General features: G+C 39.5%; 1 protein-coding gene across 3 annotated transcripts in view; it reads right to left on the minus strand.

Moving 5' to 3' along the window:
• The window catches only part of RTN4IP1 (reticulon 4 interacting protein 1), a 43,431-nt gene extending 22,757 nt beyond the window's left edge, over positions 1 to 20,674 (minus strand). For 2 of the 3 annotated variants that reach the window (XR_012158009.2, XM_073336919.2), the window contains exons 1-8: positions 19,789 to 20,673; positions 17,473 to 17,624; positions 13,284 to 13,352; positions 10,232 to 10,356; positions 7,210 to 7,258; positions 4,800 to 4,936; positions 2,697 to 2,880; positions 164 to 256 (exon numbers count right to left, since the gene is read on the minus strand). Coding sequence is in view for 1 of the 3 variants with exons in the window: in XM_073336919.2 (XP_073193020.1) it covers positions 164 to 256; positions 2,697 to 2,880; positions 4,800 to 4,936; positions 7,210 to 7,258; positions 10,232 to 10,356; positions 13,284 to 13,352; positions 17,473 to 17,624; positions 19,789 to 20,089 (1,110 nt within the window). In the remaining 2 variants the exon portion in view is untranslated. Of the gene's footprint in view, positions 1 to 163; positions 257 to 2,696; positions 2,881 to 4,799; positions 4,937 to 7,209; positions 7,259 to 10,231; positions 10,357 to 13,283; positions 13,353 to 17,472; positions 17,625 to 19,788 lie in introns of all 3 variants that reach the window. The other variant, XR_012158008.2, reaches the window with a different exon arrangement.
• Positions 20,675 to 20,700: the final 26 nt, after the last annotated feature.

Here is a 20,700-nt window from a genome sequence, read left to right on the forward strand (position 1 = left end):
GCAAGAACTAAGTGAGAAGGAAAAGTTGAAGAGCAACAATTAACCCTCTCACTGAGCAGCTTGTAATGTTTTATTCCTTAACTGTGAATTATACACTTTTTAAGGCAAAGAAGCATTTATTTCAGCAATAATACAGTGGGTTAAATTACTGATTCTAACATACCTTTCCTGAATCAACCAGTTTTGCTATTTCATCCAAAGATTGGCCACTCGGTGTGAAAAATGCCCATCTATAATGGATTCCTTTACAGAGGTGCTGAAATGGACAGATCACACAAAGAGTTACAAAGAAACTCAAAATATGAACCACATATTTAAACAAGAGAGTCAGAGCCTAGCAAGGGATCTTAAGAAAAATGTGGGAAATATTTTCTGGTGTCTAAATGTCACAGAAGTACATGGACTAAATGTACGCACATGGATGCTGCGTTGTCACAATAAGATCAGAGTGAAATCCAGTGTCCAACTGCATGAGTTAGCTGGTTGTGATAAAAGCCTCATCTTCACAGCCAGAAAAGCAAGACTGCAGAGTTTACATCTTGTATAAGAAACAGTCACATGTTTACACACACACACACACACACACAATGAATCCTGAATTTTGCTGGGGAGTCAGAGCCTTTCACCTCTATATAATCAGTTCAAATCCAGCCCAGGGTGGTGATGGCAGAAAATCATTACTGCCTGATGACTGGTTAGTGGCCCATTTGAAGTGGGTTGGTTGTCTGAGTCCAGCTCTCAGCTGACAGGCATACTCTGTCGGTGGCAGTATCAGTGGCTAAGAACCGAGCAGACCTAGAAAGAATGAGCTATTTGTACCCTCTCTCACTCATAGAGGCAGGGTTGAGGCACACTAGGGGAGCAATGTGAAAAAAGCTAACGTTGCTGCTATGCATCACACTCCTTGAAGAGCCAGCCACCTTCCGTCTTTGAAGCTGTCAATCCGTCATTCACTACTGTTAAATTAATTTTATTATATATTATAGTAAATTATACATTAAAATACATAAATTATGTTAAATATACATAAATAGTCAACTATATTATATACACACACACAAATATAGGCAGCCCTACAAGGTCAACCTGGGCTCTGAAAGGAAAGTCAGCTTTTTCTAGCTCAACTTCACTGCCAGTAATATAGATTCTGCAGGCCAGCTTTTACTCTTGGATACATCATGCAGAGACAGAACTAAAGGATCTGCTGAAAAAGAAGGTGTCATTTTTACAAGGTAGCTTTTCAGAAGATAGCTGCGTTTTAAAGCGGACACTGACAAACAGATAGGGGCCTACCCCTACCAATTTTGCTAGGAGAAAGAGGTGAATCAAAAAGGGGATTTTGATTAAAATTTCAGGAAGATCTCACATTCAACCATACAAGTCAGGAGTAACTCCAATGACTGAAATCTGGTTTGAGAACAGAATCAGGGCCTTGATTTTTCAAATACAATTGAAACGTGATACATGACACAAAATGCCTCTCATGTAAACGTGCAGAAAGCTGCATTGAGCAATATGGGTACAGCCTTCTTTCCAGGCTCGTACTTCACTTCATCATGAACAGGAGGCCTCCCTTTTAAAGGGTCAGTATTAGACTTGGGGTCTCATTCAAATATGCAACCACAACAACTGTAGAAAAAGCACTCCTTTGGAGAGCAAGGATTGCACGTTCAGGGAAAAAACAAGCCTTTAAAAAAATAAAAAGTTCACCTGTTTCCAACAGAAAGAAATTTAAAAAGTGAAGACAGAAAAATTAGGGTAACAATATCACCACTCAGAAACACAAGTCAGAAGAAAGGAAAAAGGAAAATAAAAAGTGTTTCCTAGCTGTCCTGTGGGAATTCTCTCCATTAGGGATGAAGACAGCGCATCACTGGAGCAAACAAACAATGTGTTGGGTGAAATCCTGACCCCAATGAAGTCAAAAGCAAAACTCCCATTGACTTCAATGGGGCCAGGATTTCATCTGTTGCATTTACTGTGGACATATCAACAGGACTTACTATGAAAAAAGTAGAATGAAAAACCTTAACTCAGAGGCACCCAAAACACTCCCACATCAGCCAGACAGATATCGGTTCTCACTCAACTATCACCAACCCAGTATGTGGAGGTGTGGCAAAGTACCTTGTTCTCCTCAGCAGACTCAGTCCTTTTTAGCCTTGGAGACACCGGCTTGGGCAAGGCAAATCCTTACAGGTAGCACAGGGTCCGGTTATTCCTTTCCCTGATCAGTCCCTTGTGTTTGCTTTCCTTCCCTGCTGGGGAAGGAGTGCAGCCTCCCTTCCTGGAAGGGTTCGGTGTCTTGCTGCCCTTAGTCTACTGGCAGCTTCCCTGCTTCTCTCACCCCCCGCCCCCCCACTTCCACGCCAGGGAGGGTTTAAAAAGGTCTGAACCTAATTAGCTCCCTGGCAACCCCTTTTCCATCTGAAATTTATTTCCGCTTGGTTCTCCTCAGTGGACAGGGAGAGGCCTTTTAATCCCTGGGACTAATTACTACCCCTCCCTTGTTTGTACTTGTTTGTACTTGTTTGTCCACAGAAGGAAAGGGGAAAAAAACAGTTGGAAGAGTATAAGCATGCCTAACTAAGCACACAGGAATGAAGCAAAAAAAACGCAAAACATATGTACCAGGAAACTGACTGCATCCAAACTCCTTATTACATGGAGTTAAAGCATCTATTTTGTTACTGTACCTTTACAGCTTTGGTTCCAATCGTGACTCCTGTTTGTAGCATGCCATCAGCTACTCCAAGCCTGTCCACATTCAATAGAAAGGGTGTTACCAAAGTAACATATGTGGCTCCTGACCATTTCTTGAGGAAATCTGGAGACCATTTTTCAGTGGGTCCACCAACATTATCTAGGATGAAATCAAACCTGGAAACAGGGGGAAAGTATGTTTGAAAAGCACGGTGTTGCACTGAAAAAATACAGAAACAGGGCAACAGTCTTATAATTAACTTGTTTATTTCAGGGAAAAGGTGATTCTAAGCAGAGATTGACTACAGCTGAAATGTCCATTTGCAGATGCAAGGCATTGAAACAATCTGTGCACAGGAATGTAGCATGGAAGACCCAGACTTTCAACTAAATCCTAGTTCACTATAACTCAGCCCCACTGTACACAGAGATTGTACCTATATATTACTCGTCATTCACTACAGACAGGACACAACCATCACACGCTGATCTCAGGGCCAACTAACAATCTCACTGTAGCTAAACTGAATACCACCCTAATTGTTTAGAGTCACTATTACTGTTACATTGGCCTACACATGCAGCAGCATCTAGGGTATCTGAAAGGCAAGCTGCGTCCACACTCACTATGGTGTGCAGCTACATGTAGCCGTGAAAGGCTCTGACAGCAGGGAAAGGATCCAGCAGCTCCCCTCTGCTGGGGCCTTTCACTGCAGTGAGGAAAAGGCTCTGTTAGGGGAGAGGCAGAGGAGCTGCTGGAGTGCTTCACTGCGGCGGGAAAAGCCTCCCACGATGGGGAGACAGCAGGACACTACAGTGCAAAAAATAGAAGCGTAGACAGGAGAAGCAATGCTTGTGCATGTAGGGTTCAGACATGTAGGACACTCTACTCACCTAAGCAGTGTCTCACCATCTACACTGCTATTTATACCCGTGCTAGCTGGGCGTACTGTGTCTGTACTTTACATACTGCTGCAACTGTAGACCCACCCATATTCTAGAGCTTTGCATTCTTCTCCCAAGTAATATTTGCTTGAAAGTTTGAAGTTCAAACTATTTAGATTCAAATATAATTATCACAATTTATATTTGAATAAGTCTTTAAGAAAAAAACAAGCAAAAAATCCTTAAGGTGAGAATTCCTATCAAACTACTAATTCCAAGGAAAACTCTGAATGAAACATTTTAAACATAAATGTATTTGTCTTGAAACATTTGTTATTTATCTGAGACAGCTGGACTAGACTTCCAGAAAAACTCAGTCTATTCCCAGCTCTGCCGCACACTTGCTATCAGACTTTAGTCATGTAACTGCTCCATGCCTCAGTTTCCCTTTTTGTAAAATGAGCTATTAGAGCTTACTTACCGCACACAAACTTGTAAAGCTTAATTCATTGTTTCCAATGTTGTTCCAGCTGTGCTGGTCTCAAGATATTACAGACACAAAGCGGGTGAGGTAATATCTTTTATTGGAGCAACTTTGGTTGGTGAGAGAGACAAGCTTTCAAGCTTAGAGCTCTTCTTCAGGCCTGCTACAGCAACACTGCAAACATTACCGAATTAAGCTTTGCAAATCCTGTGTGAGATATGCCAACACCAAAGGTTCATTTTACAGAAAGGGAAATTGAGGCATGAAGCAGAGCTCTGTATAGCTTGAAAGCTCGTCTCTCTCACCAACAGATGTTGGTCCAGTGAAAGATATTACCTCATCCACCTTGTCTTTCATTAATGTTTGTAAGCGTTTTGAGATCCTTGGAGGGAAGCTGATATAGTTGTGGAAATCATTATCATCATTCAAATGTGTTTAAAAGAGTGAGCTCTTCCCCATTGACTTAATCTTATTTTTTCTGACTTAATACTGCAGAGCAGTCTGTATTTATGATACTCACTTCACAGGCCACATCCAAAGGGGGAAGGGCAGGGAGCTTGCTTTAGAAAGTAAGGCTTTGCAAACAGGAAGGCTCAAAACCCCAGAGGCAGGGAGTCTGCCAGACTAATTTAGGATTCCAGCAACACAAAAGGTATATGCAAGGGAGTCTGCTTGTTGCCTATGTCCCTACAGCACTATATACATATTTAACTGCATTAGTACATACAGTGGTAACATTTTCAGTTGCTCTGCTACATCTCCAGATTTGTAATCAATCACATCATCTGCTCCGAGCTTTTTCACCAGGCTACTGGCATCCTGAGAACAAACTGCTGTCACATGACCACCCCAAGCTTTCATTAACTATAAAAAAAAAAAAACATAAAAAATTCTAAGGTTTAAAAATTATTTAAACAGTGAAAACACCTGAGAAGACCAACATCTCATTATCAACAGAATCCAAATAAACATCTGCAATACAGAGGGGGTACAGCAGGTGCACTGTGTTACTGTGTAGGGCAACTCACTAACACACAACTCCATAAATGGTGTTTAGGATATGCAGTTATAATAATTTTCTACTCTGATGCCTCTTACAGATCTTAGATACCAGGCTACCTTAAGTAAAAGGCTTTGTGCCTTTCAAAGTTGGCCATTTGGACAGTTAATTCTTCAGATGCTGCTGACTACCTAAGTATGCACTTGGCTGCTAATATACAAAGTGCAAACCTTCCATCAAGGTAGATAAAAATAAATGATTTTTTTTTAATTTTGAGTCAGATTTTTTATTTCTTATTTAAATTATAATACATTTTTATTTTTAAAAATAAACTTATTTAAAATAAAATCTGAATTTAATACAAAATATGTTAAGTTGTAAAATTATGATCTCTTAAAACATTTAAATAAAAAACAAATATGCCGAATCCCTAAGCCTCTATCAAAAACTTTGAGTTAAAGGCTCTTTTTCTAAATAAAGAAAGCATCAGGGGAAAAAACATCTAAATTTTGAGCTCAAGCTTTGTAAATATATCAGAAAAGGTCATGAACACTATTCAAGACTTGTTTCGTTAATAAAAATAAGATTTCTATGCTATTTTGTGTGTTTAATTAAATTCCAATGACCATCCTAATGCAGCTTGTCACAAGTCACGAGCAAAAAGATAATTATCTAGTAAATAAGCAATATATCATTCATCATTTTCTAACATACTAAGAATGTACCATTAATAAGAATCTGAAAGTATTAAGCTATATAATCAATATATATAAATATGCGTAAATAGATATATATATAGTTATAGTGTACCCTCCTAGGTATAAAAAAAGATGTACCAAATCTAGTGTAAAGACTATTTGGTTGTAAATCAGCTCACTAGAAACAATAATCTGGCTATGTGGAAATTTCAAAGAGCAAAAATTTATAGGGGAAGATGGCTGGTTAGTTTATAGTCTGCAGAGCTGCTAAGACAGAAAGGAATTTTGCTAATAATTTAATTTACCCTCTGTTGTATACCTTATTCTCACTCTTCACTACAATATCTTCTTTGATATTTGCCAACCATAAACTTAATGCAGGAATGAATTATTCTACATGATGACAGGTAGACATCATAACTACTCAGTGGCAGGCTCAACCTTTCTTACTGAACTCATTTAGCAACTTGCTTTATCAAGGTTTAGGCAGATAGTGTACCACTGAAAACTCTCCCATGCTCTTCTAAAGGCTATTACATTTACAACTTTGAAATCTGAAAAAAACACTTTGTGGTGCAATCATCTAAAATGTGTTTGTTTATACTCTGAAGACAAAGATACTTGAGTATAACGGGACACTGCTTTCAATCAAAAGCCCCAAATTTAATGCAAATGTACTCAGAACAAGTTTCAAGATGAATAGCTCATTAAAAAACATCTCCTCTCCCCAAAGTTTAGAACTGTTGAGATTAAAAACTGGAGGAAGGGGAATTGCATTCTAAGCCACTACACTATATTTGATGCACATAAAAATATTAACACATTAAGAAGAATTTACATCAGAAAACAAAAAACAGTTTGCTGAAGTCATTATCAATTTATACCAGTTTATTCCATTTGGGGGTGAGAGAGGCAGAAAATCTAATCAAAACATATAACAGATTTCAAGTCACATGGAAATTGGAGTCTCCTTCCCAGTAACTAAAGCCTTGAAGTGTAATCGTTCACTTCCTACACCCATAACCTCTCTGCCCCTAAAACCGACTCCTTTCTAACTTAGACTAAGATAATAAAGTAGATGGAAATGATAAATCTCAAACTATTTTCATATTCTCTTACCTTTGGGCTTGCACTGAGATCATTCAGTAGCTTGCTGATTCATAGAATCTTAGAATATCAGGGTGGGAAGGGACTTCAAGAGGTCATCTAGTCCAACCCCCTGCTCAAAGCAGGACCAATCCCCCATAGTTGCCCCAGATCCCTAAATGGCCCCCTCAAGGATTGAACTCACAACCCTCGATTTAGCAGGCCAAGGCTCAAACCGCTGAGCGATCCCTCCCCCCCGATTCACCACCAACAGCCCCCACCTCATTTCCCTAAACCTTGATCATACAGTATTTTTATAAAGGCCTCATACTGGGCTTATTGTAATACATCACCTGGATAGCAAAGGTACCAACTCCACCTGAAGCGCCGAAAATTAATATTCTGTAAAACAAGAGCAATTCCAATTGATACAACCTAACTGCACAGCAAGACAATTCCACTATGTAAGAATCCACGTGAATTAAACTAATGAAATACCCAACATACACAAAGATTCCTTGGTGATCCTATTTACATGAGGGGGGGGATTACAACAGGGAGATGAACATGAATGTAGAAGAGAAGCGGCAGCTAGGACAAAAGTCTGATGAATGCAGCAATCATAACAAATACCTAGGGTTATATTTTAGAGAAGGTGCCAACATGTCAGCTTTTAAAAAAGTGCAAAATTTTAATAACACCCTACTTGAATGTCTCTTACAGATTTCAGATACCAGGCTATGTGAAACTAACAGCTCTGTTTCTCTTTCAAAATTGGTCCTTTGGACAGTTAACCTTTCAGATGACTAAAAATGTGAGGCAACACTGTCGACTTACACTTCTGTGCCAATAACACTATCTTCCAGTACAGCAAGGCAGCTCTTTGCCTTGTTCATATGAGTTTTCCACTAATCCAGCAGTGGAACCATAGGCCAATAATATTTTCATCAAGAGACAACTTAAAGGAAGCACTATTTCCACACTTTCTCCCCAAAAGAACTGAATAAGGTTAGCACTTCCTAAGTTTGGACCCATACTTTATGATCAAATTTTCATTGGTTTTGTGTTGTGACATTTCCTTTACAGAAAAATCAATTGTCAATGTAAACCTAAGAGAAAATATTTGTTTAAAGTGGTCGTATTTACAGTATTGGGACATTTTAGAACTCATGGAATGTAGGTCACATTATTAAACTTTATAGCTGATTAACAGAGGGAAAAAAAAACGTGTAACGAAGTAGACTAGGCAAAAATAATTTTGAGGCTGTACTAAACCAAAATACATTTCTTTTCTAGAAATGCTACCGTTAAGGTGAGCAGAACTCCGCTAGTTTTCATTTATAATTGGAAGAGATTACAGAATAGCAAACACTGAGAATGAGCAAATACGATAAAGATCAGAGCTACTGCATCATAAAACATGTTTTTCATTTATTTTGACAAGTGTACGTTCATTACACCTGTGTGTAATAAATACCTCATAGTATATTACTAAAGACATTGTAGAATATTTTGTTAAAATATCTAGTTTTAATTATATGAGACCTCAGTACAGCACTCAGCACTCTAATTGTGGTGTTTTATAAACTTCATCTAGATACTTTCTATTAAATCTTTAATACATAGACTTATAAGAAAGTGTTACCTGAAGCCTATAATTGGAATTGTAAATTTTGAACCATCTGCTGACTTCAGTGCAGGAATATTGAAGTCAGAATTTCAGTGACTATTTTGTTCAAAAGACTGAAGTTCAGATATCACCACGGGGGTTTCATTGAAGTTTCAGTACCTTCAAGCAAAGGATGTTTCTGATTTAAACCTTCTCACTATGCTGGGGATGAAGGAAATTGCTTTTGCAATTCAAGATTGTAGTATGCTGTCCGGATGTTGGATTCAGCATTTTGGTTTAAAAAACGGGCACATACTTTTGCCATCAAACATCTTGCCAATTTTCTTTCTAACTTAAAATTTGCTATTTTCTCACTGATTTTTTGAAGAAAGCTACAGCTAAAGAGTTGAAAATTCATCTTTTGAAGAGTGACTGAAGTAAAATATTTCAGTGGAAGTTTGGAACAGCTTTGGTGAGGGTTATCTTTTTATTCTAAAAGCCTCCAGGACACATGGGTCGTCTTTGTACATGGTACAAGAGTTCCATAGCTGAAGCAAAGAGCACTAAGTACATTTCCAGAAACAAAACAAGTGGTCAAAAAACTTTTTCATTTCCCCCAACCCAGGGGCTGACCACAGCCTGTTGTTTGCAACCAAGATGTTATACACTAGAAACTATTTACAAAGCAATCTATAAGTGCATATGAGTCATTAGTAGCAGTAACAGAACATTTAAATAGTGACTGAGAATGTGAAAGTAAAACTCACTAGTTGTTTTTTCATTGTTTAAGCTGCAGCAAATGCAAAAAGTAAAAGAAACAGTATAAATAAAGGAGTTTTTTTTTTAAAGAGCTTTCACTTTTAGGTAATGTTTGTAACCTAGGTAGGGCATTTTTATTTTTTTTAACCAAAGGCACCTCATTAAATTATATTTATCCCATTTACATGCAACAAATTAACCAAAATGAAAAATTACCTAAAATATTTAAAAAATAAAGAGGGGGATAAGTGAAATGTTCTACTGTTTACTACAGGGTAATACCAATAGTTTCAAGAGCAGAAGCAATTTCAAAGAATAATTTATTTTCTCAAAATATAGTAAACATTTGCCTGATATTTTCATAATGAAATTTACCATGGCACACAATAGCCAGTTACTTCAGTATCTTCCAAAGATAGAAGAAAGCTTTTTATTAAATCCAATGTCCTTTGCAATATATTTTATTAAAACATAATACACCACGATAACAGGAGGTCTGAAAGTACAAGGTCAAGATCTTGTAAACATTTATGCACATTCTTAATTCTATTCATGTGAGTAGTCCCATTAATTTTAATGAACTACTCACATAAGCAGAGTTAAGAACATGTGTAAGTGTTTATAAGATCAATTGGATTTTCCTTCTGTTCAGAAGGAAGTGAGGTGAGAAGTCCTCTGACCCCACCAAAACAATTGAGGGTCTCATTCTACAAGCTTTACTTAAGCAAATAGCCACACTGAAATTAATAGGACTATTTGTCAGAATAAAGGTTAGCAGTTCAGGCCCTGAATTAAAAAAGTAAACTTTCAGCCATATAGGTCATCTCTGTATCTTTACCATACTAATGCAAATTCAAAGGCTTTACCATTTTGTGTATATAGGAATGACTCTGCACGATCATTTTTTATTTTACCTATCTTAATAATTTAAATTCAGTAAGCTCTCTATACAAAAATTAAACACACAAAACGTAATGAAAACATTAGCAGGAGGACCAGTTACCTACCGTTTCCCACTGCAATTATCTTGGTTCAGTCCCCCAATTTGGTTTATTGCAGACCATGCTGTTAGACCCACATATGGTAAGGAGGCAGCTTCCATGTGACTGAGACACTTGGGCTTGTGAGAGATCTAAATAGAAGATCAGCCATGTCTAAATCACAATGAATAGTATATTTGTGGACTACCAGGGTTGATAAAAATAAAGTTTTTAATATGGATTTCAATAAAAAAAATTCAAATTTGATTTACATTAAATACATTTTTCATTTAAAAAATTAAACTTTTTCTATAATCTATTAAAATTACTTACATTAAATAAAAAAAAATTAAGCAGTAAATTTTTACTGCAAAACTTTTAAAAAGTCATACTTCCGAACTAGAGGAAGTCACTAGCTCAGAACCTGGAACTAGAGCAGGGGTTCTCATACTTTATTGCACCATGACCCCCTTCCGACAAAAAAAAAAAAAAAATTACTACACGACCCCAGAAGGGGGGACCAAAGCCTAAGCCCCACCACCCCATGTGTGGGGGCCAAAACCAAAGCACAAGGGCTTCAGCACCAAGTTGGGGCCTGTAACCTGAGCCCCACCACCCAGGTCTGACACTCTCAGGCTTCAGCTTTGTCCCCGGGCAGTGGGGCTTGGGTTTTGGCTTTGGCCCCGGCCCTGGACCCCAGCAAGTCTAACTCCAGCCCTGGCAACCCCATTAAAACGGAGTCACAACCCACTTTGGGGTCCCAACCCACAGTTTGAGAACCACTGAACTAGAGTTTGCTGAGCTGCTAACCCAGCTTTTGACAGCAAGAGTATTGACGGCAGGTGCTGAGAGAATATTTTCTTAATTTCAGTTTACTGAACTAGTTCAGTACAATGGCTAGTTCATTCAAAGTTAAGAAAACAGCTGTGAGCTGAAAAAAGTGGGAAAGCTTGTTTTCGTCTTCCAATCTATGAAGAAAAGCTAAGTATGAGAGGATGAGATCTTCTAGTTCTAGAATCTTGAAGGACACGGTGACCAGAAACAATCCATTCAATTCACTAATGACTTTAATAAATCAGTTTATTAAAACATGTTCTGCATTTGAAATTAACTTTTTTCTTAGATATTCAGCATATATAAGGTAGTTTTAATTAACTACTAAAAAAATTAATGCTGATTTTGTGCATTTTTAACTAGATTCTAGTTTCCATGCAAATAGATCTTGACACAAATCATAAGTAAAAGGTTAATCATGTACTAAATAAGAAATGTATCATTCACATTTGCTAAAATAAATAAAATGTAACAAATTTAGAATCTGAATAAAATTTAAACAAATATATAGCTTAACATACATTTGTATAGGTTATTCTTCTAATGCATAACAAAAAAATTGTACCACTGTGACACTGCACCTCATATTTTCCACAGAGATATTCTGATATGATTATGGCATAATTATGATGTATTTTATGCAAGAAAAGCCATGTGAGATATCACTGGAAAGGTTATGATTTAATGACTAAAACTATCCTATTTGTTTGCATGGATCACTTTTGTATCTGAACTTAGGAATATTGACTATGTATCTGTATTACAAATGTGTTTACACCTGGGAAACGCCCACTAGACAAGATGCTTTCATTCTGAAAGCTGGGTGAGGAAGGGCCATTAGAGAAAACAACAGGCCTTAGAAGAAGCTTATCTCCCACCTGGGGGCCTTCCTGAGGACATTGCAAACAGCCTTCGAGTCAAGACTGCTGTGACACTACTGGGACATGTGACCAGGTCACCTGGTGCTGTATTCCATCTTGGGATATGAGTATTTTTCCACTGATGGGCGTGGGAATCAAGCTTTAAAACAAAGGGTTCCTGCCATATGCAAAAGTTATATAAGGCAGGGGAGTGACATCATCTTGGTTTTTCACTGACTTCCCACATAAAGAGACTCCTGGAAACACCTGAGGAACAAAGACTGAACTGGGGGAAGTGCTAGACCCAGGGATTTTTAGCTTGTGACTGGAACACTTGGAGATTCCAAGCTGTAAAAAAGTGAAGATTGCCCCTTAAGAATCTGCAGCCTGCTTGTATCATCACTTAGGGTGAGGATCGGCTATTTACATCCAATCTCTTTGGCATATTAAGCTTAGTTTGCATTTTTGTTTATTTGCTAGGTAACCTGCTTTGATCTATTTGCTATCACTTAAAATCTATCTTTTGTAGTTAATAAACTTGTTTTTGCTTTATCTAAAACCAGCGAGTGGGAGTCATAACTCGGGACAGAAAGCTTTTGTATATTCCTCTCCACATGTGGGGGGGAGGGCGAATTTAATGAGCTTACACTGTACAATTTTCTGTGCAGTGCAAGACAGTATAATTTTGGGTTTACATTCCACAGAGGGTGCGTGCCTGAGTAGCTGGGAAGTTCCCTAGCTGCAGCCTTCCCAGGCAAGGCTGATCACAGCATCTGCATGTACCTGCAGCTGGGTGTGTTCCTACCTGTACATGTGCTGGTGAAAGTACAGGCTGGAGCCTGGAGAGAGCTTCTCACAGCAATTCTGTGTAAAAGGAGCTCAGGCTAGTGGATTAGGGGGACTCAGTGGTACCCCAGCTCCAGGTGGCACCCCGGAAAGAACCCGTCACAACCACATTTAGTGTAAAGGCTATGTTTAGTTGTAAATCCACAAATTTTAATGGTTACCAATCAGTGAGAATCAACCTTCCTTTAGGAAAATTACTAAAAAATACAAATATAAAACAAGATTAAAATCAATTATTTAAATCAAGGTTTCCTGCCTGCTCATTTAAATTACAATTAAAATTGGGGATTTAAATCACTGATTTAACTCAACCCACCAAGTGGACTACAAGGCTGCAAATTAAACAAGCAATACTAAACCTCAGCTGTTGAATTTTCCATGTTTCAAAATATGTTGACTACATAAAGTAGAAAAATATTTTTTTTTAAAAAAAAAGCTATAAAATTTAAAAACTGTGAAAAAGCAATTTACATAGATTTTGGAAGAAACAAAGTCTGCTGAAATTTTTGTTTTTAATATCGAAATTTTGGTATGGTTACCTCATTTCCACTAGCTACAACAAACTCTGAAATAGTGCCTTGCTTCCAGGGAGCAATTGCTGCCCATACCTAAAACAAAAGGGAAAAACACATTTCAACATTTATTATTTTCTTAAAATTGTATCTATATCATAGAAAAGTCATTTTCCAACCTCCAGAACAATTTCAGTGCAGCATAAGTAGGCACGTGGGCACCAACGATACTGCCAAGAATGACCTTGAGCAGATCACTGCGGACTACGTGGCTCTGGGAAGAAGGATAAAGGAGTTTGAGGCGCAAGCGGTGTTCTCGTTCATCCTCCCCGTGGAAGGAAAAGGCCTGGGTAGAGACCGTCGAATCGTGGAAGTCAACAAATGGCTATGCAGGTGGTGTCGGAGAGAAGGCTCTGGATTCTTTGACCATAGGACGGTGTTCCAAGAAGGAGGAGTGCTAGGCAGACGGGCTCCACCTAACGAAGAGAGGGAAGAGCATCTTTGCAAGCAGGCTGGCTAACCTAGTGAGGAGGGCTTTAAACTAGGTTCACTCGGGGAAGGAGACCAAAGCCCTGAGGTAAGTGGGGACGTGGGATACCGGGAGGAAGCACGAGCAGGAGAGCGCGAAAGGGGAGGGCTCCTGCCTCATACTAAGAAAGCAGGACAAACAGCAAGTTATCTCAAGTGCCTATACACAAATGCAAGAAGACTGGGAAACAAGTAGGGAGAACTGGAAGTCTTGGCACAGTCAAGGAATTATGATGTGATTGGAATAACAGAGACCTGGTGGGATAACTCACATGACTGGAGTACTGTCATGGATGGATATAAACTGTTCCAGGAGGACAGGCATGACAGAAAAGGTGGGGGAGTTGCATTGTATGTAAGAGAGCAGTATGACTGCTCAGAGCTCCGGTATGAAACTGCAGAAAAACATGAGTGTCTCTGGATTAAGTTTAGAAGCGTGAGCAACAAGGGTGATGTCGTGGTGGGATTCTGCTATAGACCATCGGATCAGGGGGATGAGGTGGATGAGGCTTTCTTCCGGGAACTAATGGAAGTTACTAGATCGCAGGCCCTGGTTCTTATGGGAGACTTCACTCACCCTGATATCTGCTGGGAGAGAAATACAGCGGTGCACAGACAATCCAGGAAGTTTTTGGAAAGTGTAGGGGACAATTTCCTGGTGCAAGTGCTGGAGGAACCAATTAGGGGCAGAGCTCCTCTTGATCTACTGCTCACAAACCGGGAAGAATTAGTAGGGGAAGCAAAAGTGGATGGGAACCTGGGAGGCTGTGACCATGAGATGGTCGAGTTCAGGATCCTGACACAGGGAAGAAAGGAGAGCAGCAGAATATGGACACTGGACTTCAGAAAAGCGGACTTTGACAACCTCAGGGAACTGATGGGCAGGATCCCTTGGGAGAATAACATGAGGGGGAAAGGAGTCCAGGAGAGCTGGCTGTATTTTAAAGAATCCTTATTGGGTTACAGGGACAAACCATTCCAAAGTGTAGAAAGAATAATGAGTATGGCAGGTGACCAGCTTGGCTTAACAGTGAAATCCTTACTGATCTTAGACACAGAAAAGAAGCTTACAAAAAGTGGAAGATTGGACAAATGACCAGGGAAGAGTATAAAAATATTGCTCGGGCATGCAGGAGTGAAATCAGGAAGACCAAATCACACCTGGAGTTGCAGCTAGCAAGAGATGTTAAGAGTAACAAGAAGGGTTTCTTCAGGTATGTTAGCAACAAGAAGAAAGTCAAGGAAAGTGTGGGCCCCTTACTGAATAAGGGAGGTAACCTAGTGACAGAGGATGTGGAAAAAGCTAATGTACTCAATTCTTTTTTTGCCTCTGTCTTCACGAACACGGTGAGCTCCCAGACTGCTGCACTGGGCAGCACAGCATGGGGAGGAGGTGACCAGCCCACTGTGAAGAAAGAAGTGGTTCAGGACTATTTAGAAAAGCTGGGACGATCACAAGTCCATGGGGCCGGATGCGCTGCATCCGAGAGTGCTAAAGGAGTAGGCGGATGTGATTGCAGAGCCATTGGCCATTATCTTTGAAAACTCATGGCGATCGGGGGAGGTCCTGGACGACTGGAAAAAGGCTAATGTAGTGCCCATCTTTTAAAAAGGGAAGGAGGAGGATCCTGGAAACTACAGGCCAGTCAGCCTCACCTCAGTCCCTGGAAAAATCATGGAGCAGGTCCTCAAAGAATCAATTCTGAAGCACTTAGAGGAGAGAAAAGTGATCAGGAACAGTCAGCATGGATTCACCAAGGGCAAGTCATGCCTGACTAATCTAATTGCCTTCTGTGATGAGATAACTGGCTCTGTGGTTGAGGGGAAAGCAGTGGACGTGTTGTTCCTTGACTTTAGCAAAGCTTTTTGCTAAAGTCTCCCACAGTATTCTTGCCAGCAAGTTAAAGAAGTATGGGCTGGATGAATGGACGATAAGGTGGATAGAAAGCTGGCTAGATTGTCGGGCTCAAAGGGTAGTGATCAATGGCTCCATGTCTAGTTGGCAGCCGGTATCAAGTGGAGTGCCCCAAGGGTCAGTCCTTGGGCCGGTTTTGTTCAATATCTTCATTAATGATCTGGAGGATGGTGTGGATTGCACCCTCAGCAAGTTTGCAGATGACACTAAACTGGGAGGAGAGGTAGATACGCTGGAGGGTAGGGATCGGCTACAGAGGGCCCTTGACAAATTAGAGGATTGGGCCAAAGGAAATCTGATGAAGTTCAACAAGGACAAGTGAAGAGTCCTGCACTTAGGACGGAAGAATCCCATACACCGCTACAGACTAGGGACCAAATAGCTAGGCAGCAGTTCTGCGGAAAAGGACCTGGGGGTTACAGTGGGACGAGAAGCTGGATATGAGTCAACAGTGTGCCCTTGTTGCCAAGAAGGCCAATGGCATTTTGGGATGTATAAGTAGGGGCATTGCCAGCAGATCGAGGGACGTTATCGTTCCCCTCTATTCGACATTGGTGAGGCCTCATCTGGAGTACAGTGTCCAGTTTTGGGCCCCACACTACAAGAAGGATGTGGATAAATTGGAAAGAGTTCAGCGAAGGGCAACCAAAATGATTAGGGGTCTGGAACACATGAGTTATGAGGAGAGGCTGAGGGAACTGGGATTGTTTAGTCTGCAGAAGAGAAGAATGAGGGGGGATTTGATAGCTGCTTTCAACTACCTGAAAGGGGATTCCAAAGAGGATGGTTCTAGACTGTTCTCAGTGGTAGCAGATGACAGAACGCGGAGGAATGGTCCAAGTTGCAGTGGGGGAGGTTTAGGTTGGATATCAGGAAAAACTTTTTCACTAGGAGGGTGGTGAAACACTGGAATGGGTTACCTAGGGAGGTGGTGGAATCTCCTTCCTTAGAAGTTTTTAAGGTCAGGCTTGACAAAGCCCTGGCTTGGATGATTTAGTTGAGGATTGGTCCTGCTTTGAGCAGGGGGTTGGACTAGATGACCTCCTGAGGTCCCTTCGAACCCTGATATTCTATGATTCTATGATTAATTATACGGAATATCAGTTTCACTATATCTAAGTTCACTATAAAAAGGTTTCATTGCTCTCTTAAAACAAACTATAGAAGAATGATTAATAGAAGCATGGATGGGCCATATAACTAAGACGTACTGTACTGTGTATAATATAAACTTTTGGAGAAAGCAGATTACATTAAACAGTTCATATCTTACTGGAAGGCCATGAGCTGGTACAATACCTGAAAGAAAAACACATTCCTCCAGTAGAACTGAAAAAAGTTAAAAGCAAGTCTTACAAGGATTTATATGAGGCTCAGAAATTTGCTGGCTCCTAAACTATGTCGGAGTTTTTGGTATTATAAGATAATAAAGGTTTACCCAAGAGAAATTTCCTGTGAAAATTCTAGATTCAATCAAGATGAAGCAGCTTTGGGTGTTTCATTTTTTAATATAAGAAACCCCCACCTCAGGATTTTAACATATGCTAATTCAATGGACTCTAAATATAAAGGAATGGGGTAACTAGCCCATATGAATATTTTGCAGGAAAAAAACAAATAGAAGTTCAAAAAAAAGTTACTGCAACCTAGTTTTCATGTAGGCTGCACAGAGGCAAGAAAAAAAAAGGTATTTGCAAAGAAAAAGAAAAAAATTGACTTCATATTACATTTTCAACATACATAAAGTTAGAAAAATGAGACAAGTTACATCACCTCATCTCCAGGTTTGAAATAGGACACATTTAGCCCACATTCCATAATTACACCAGATACATCTCTACCAAGTGTTAGAGGAAATTCACTCCCGGTGCTTTTCAATTTCAGTGGATCACGTTTCACATTTAAAGCGGCTGCTCCATAACCATCTATAAAACATGGTTTAACAAAGTAGGAAATGTCAATGATTATTTTTATAGAACTGCACAAATCAGACAAGTGAGTAAGGTGTATAACCTGTGCATAATGTAACTTTACACCCCTGAAATTTGATTTTTACAGTTCTGAAAATGTTCTCAACTCTAAAGAACTAGAAGCAAGCAGAACAGTATTATTTTATGTTTTAAAAAAGTTTATACAACTAAGTATCAACTTTTAAGTCTTGCAATATTTCTTCTTTTGTCCCGTTTGGTGCACAATACATATAAAATATTAAGTATCACAAAACCAGTTAGCTACTTATAACACGATATTAGACATCACACTGACAGACATTTGTTATTTCATAATAAGAACAATCAATCATTTCATGTGTGACAACAACACACAGCACTTTATTCTATTCTCTTGAGAACTTCAACTGATAACACATTTCATCTTACAATAATACTTTATAGCTAATGATGCAAAAGAATTGCAAAATGTGTCTCATTTCCCCAAGGAGGGAAGTATTACATCAGTATTCATCTAAACATGATCTTGGAAATCACTAATGGCCTTATGCTGATACGTACTGAGCAACTCTAACTCCTATTAAGTAAATGTGAATGCTCTGCACCACCCATGGTCACGGTCCAACAACAGTCATATCCTGTCTGGACTAACCATTTTCTATTCATTAGACAGTTGTTCAGATGTACAAGGCCTACCAAATATATAATAGTCTGCAGAGATGTCCTATTATTTTTAAAATTATCAGTCATAGAAAAATGAGCAATCACAATCTTAATTATGCACTATTATAATAAAGAAGCTTAAAGGAACACTCAAACACAAAATATTTTCTGAGGATGAAAATATGGTGCTTTGCCAGCCATATGTACCAAAGAGCTCCTTAAAATCTTTGACTATCTCAAGGATGTCTAATTTATTTTTCATAGGTAGATGAGCATTGACAGGGCCAATTCTGCAATCATTAACCACACAAATGATCCCACTGGCTTCAGTAGGGCCCCTCAGATGAGTATGGGTTGCATGATTGGACAAACAATCCTATAACAAACAACCTGCCTTGTTTTGAGTAGTTTTGGCCCCAGAATACAAACAGAATACAAGTCCCACAAGGAGCTTCATGCAGGCAGATCCCGGATCCATCCAGATCTCTGTGTAGGCTCAGGAGTCTGCTAAGATGGAGCTCATTGCAGGATCAGGGCTTTTGAAGAGCGTTAAATTGCAAGTAATTGCTGTATCACTGACATTTTAAGCTCGGTTGTTTAAAAAAATAGAAAGTTCCTTCAATTTTCCTCAAAGACCAATCTCAAAATTTGAAATGCAAAGCCGCATCTTGCTGTGAATAAACAGTGAAATGTATGATTTTCTGTTATTTTAAGTTTTTGTTAAGATTTCTGAGCCTGCTACTGAGAACAATTGTTGGACTAGAAAAATGTCAAATGTCAATGATCAATCAGTTAAATGTACTGATTGGCCAAAGCCTTGAATTCAGTGGACCTGAAGAAGAGCTCTGTGTAAGGTCAAAAGCTTGTCTCTCTCACGAATAGAAGCTGGTCCAATAAAAGTAGGCACTGAGGCACCTATGCAACAGGAAGTTAGGACAAAGATGAGAAATAAACATTTTTGGGAATTAATTGTATGAGCCAACTGTCATGGGAGCTGAGGAAGCTAAGTGTTTTGCAGGCCTGGACCCTTGCACAATAGAAACCAAACTAACAGAAGAAGAAAAACACTTTAAAATTGAGTTGCAAGTTGATTCTCATTCTGATCATGAGTTTTAAGTCTGTGAAGAGCAGCAACCAGCTGCTTGTATTACTTGGGCTAAAACCCAGCTTAGTTTTGCTTTGGTAGATGCAGAACAATAGTCTAAAAATTCATCACTCCCCCTAACAATTTAACAGAAAAAAAGTTCTGCAAGAGGATCTTCCCACAATAATCATGGAATATTTTCCCAGACAGCCCTGTTTAAAAACTATTGGAGCCACAGGCACATTTTGGACTATGATTTACACCAACAATTTAATAAAAATAATACAAGTATAATAAAATTATATTTACAGTATGAACATGTTATGTTAAGAACTTAATCGACACTAAAATACACAAAAATATAATAATTCCTACTAAAAAAAAATCACTTACTTCTCATATTAACATCTATAGGGTTTAAACTTGCAGCATGGACTTTAATAATAACTTCATTTGGAAAATGTATTATAGGGAACATCATGTTATTTGTAAATCGTAGCACATCATTTCGCCCATATCTATCTATTATCCACGATGCCATAACTGTACATCTCTGACAAGAGAGGCTGATATTTCTATATAGACGGGGCTTGATTAAACTTTTGCTGCTTCTAAGGCAAGTTGCCATGGAACCTTGACTGAAAAGCAAGCCACTGTATGCTCTCCTACTAAACAGATGCATCTTTAAATACATTATTGACAACGCAAAAGGTGGGATTGTTAATGACTCTAGCTACTATACTTGATGTGTAAAAATAATTACATGCTGGCTACACTGCTGCTTCCCATCTCCACAGAGATAATTTTTAAGCCAATCAAATCCATGTATGTTTGCCAACTTCAATTTTTTAAAAAAAAATATTTTACTATTTCTCTAATTCTTCTTTTACAACCATACGGGATAGGGGGAGGCCTGTCTAGATTCAATTTTTAACTACAAAGCTCACAGGTTTTGAGGTGTGAACGAGGCGGCCTGAACAAACTGGCTTTTCCCCACGAGCATCACAGCCCCCAGAGGCTCCCTAGTTTGAAAGGTGGGGGAAGAAGAGAGGGGCTCCCCCAAACCCGTTACAAATCACCAAATCTCAGTGCCCCAAGGACCCCTCCCCAGGCAGCTCAGCCTCCACCCACAAGACCCCGGCCCCCAGAAGTGAGGCAGCCCCCGCCTCGCTCTCCCGCTTCCTTGCCCCTGCCCCAGGTGCCAGCGCGTTCCCCCCTCTCCGCTCAGCGCGTCCCTGCCTGGCCTGACTCTCCTCCGCGCAGCGCGCACAGGCTGAGGGTCACCGCCGGGCCGCGCCCACTCCG

This window comes from Lepidochelys kempii, chromosome 3, assembly GCF_965140285.1.
Source record: "Lepidochelys kempii isolate rLepKem1 chromosome 3, rLepKem1.hap1, whole genome shotgun sequence".
Lineage (NCBI taxonomy): Eukaryota > Metazoa > Chordata > Testudines > Cheloniidae > Lepidochelys > Lepidochelys kempii.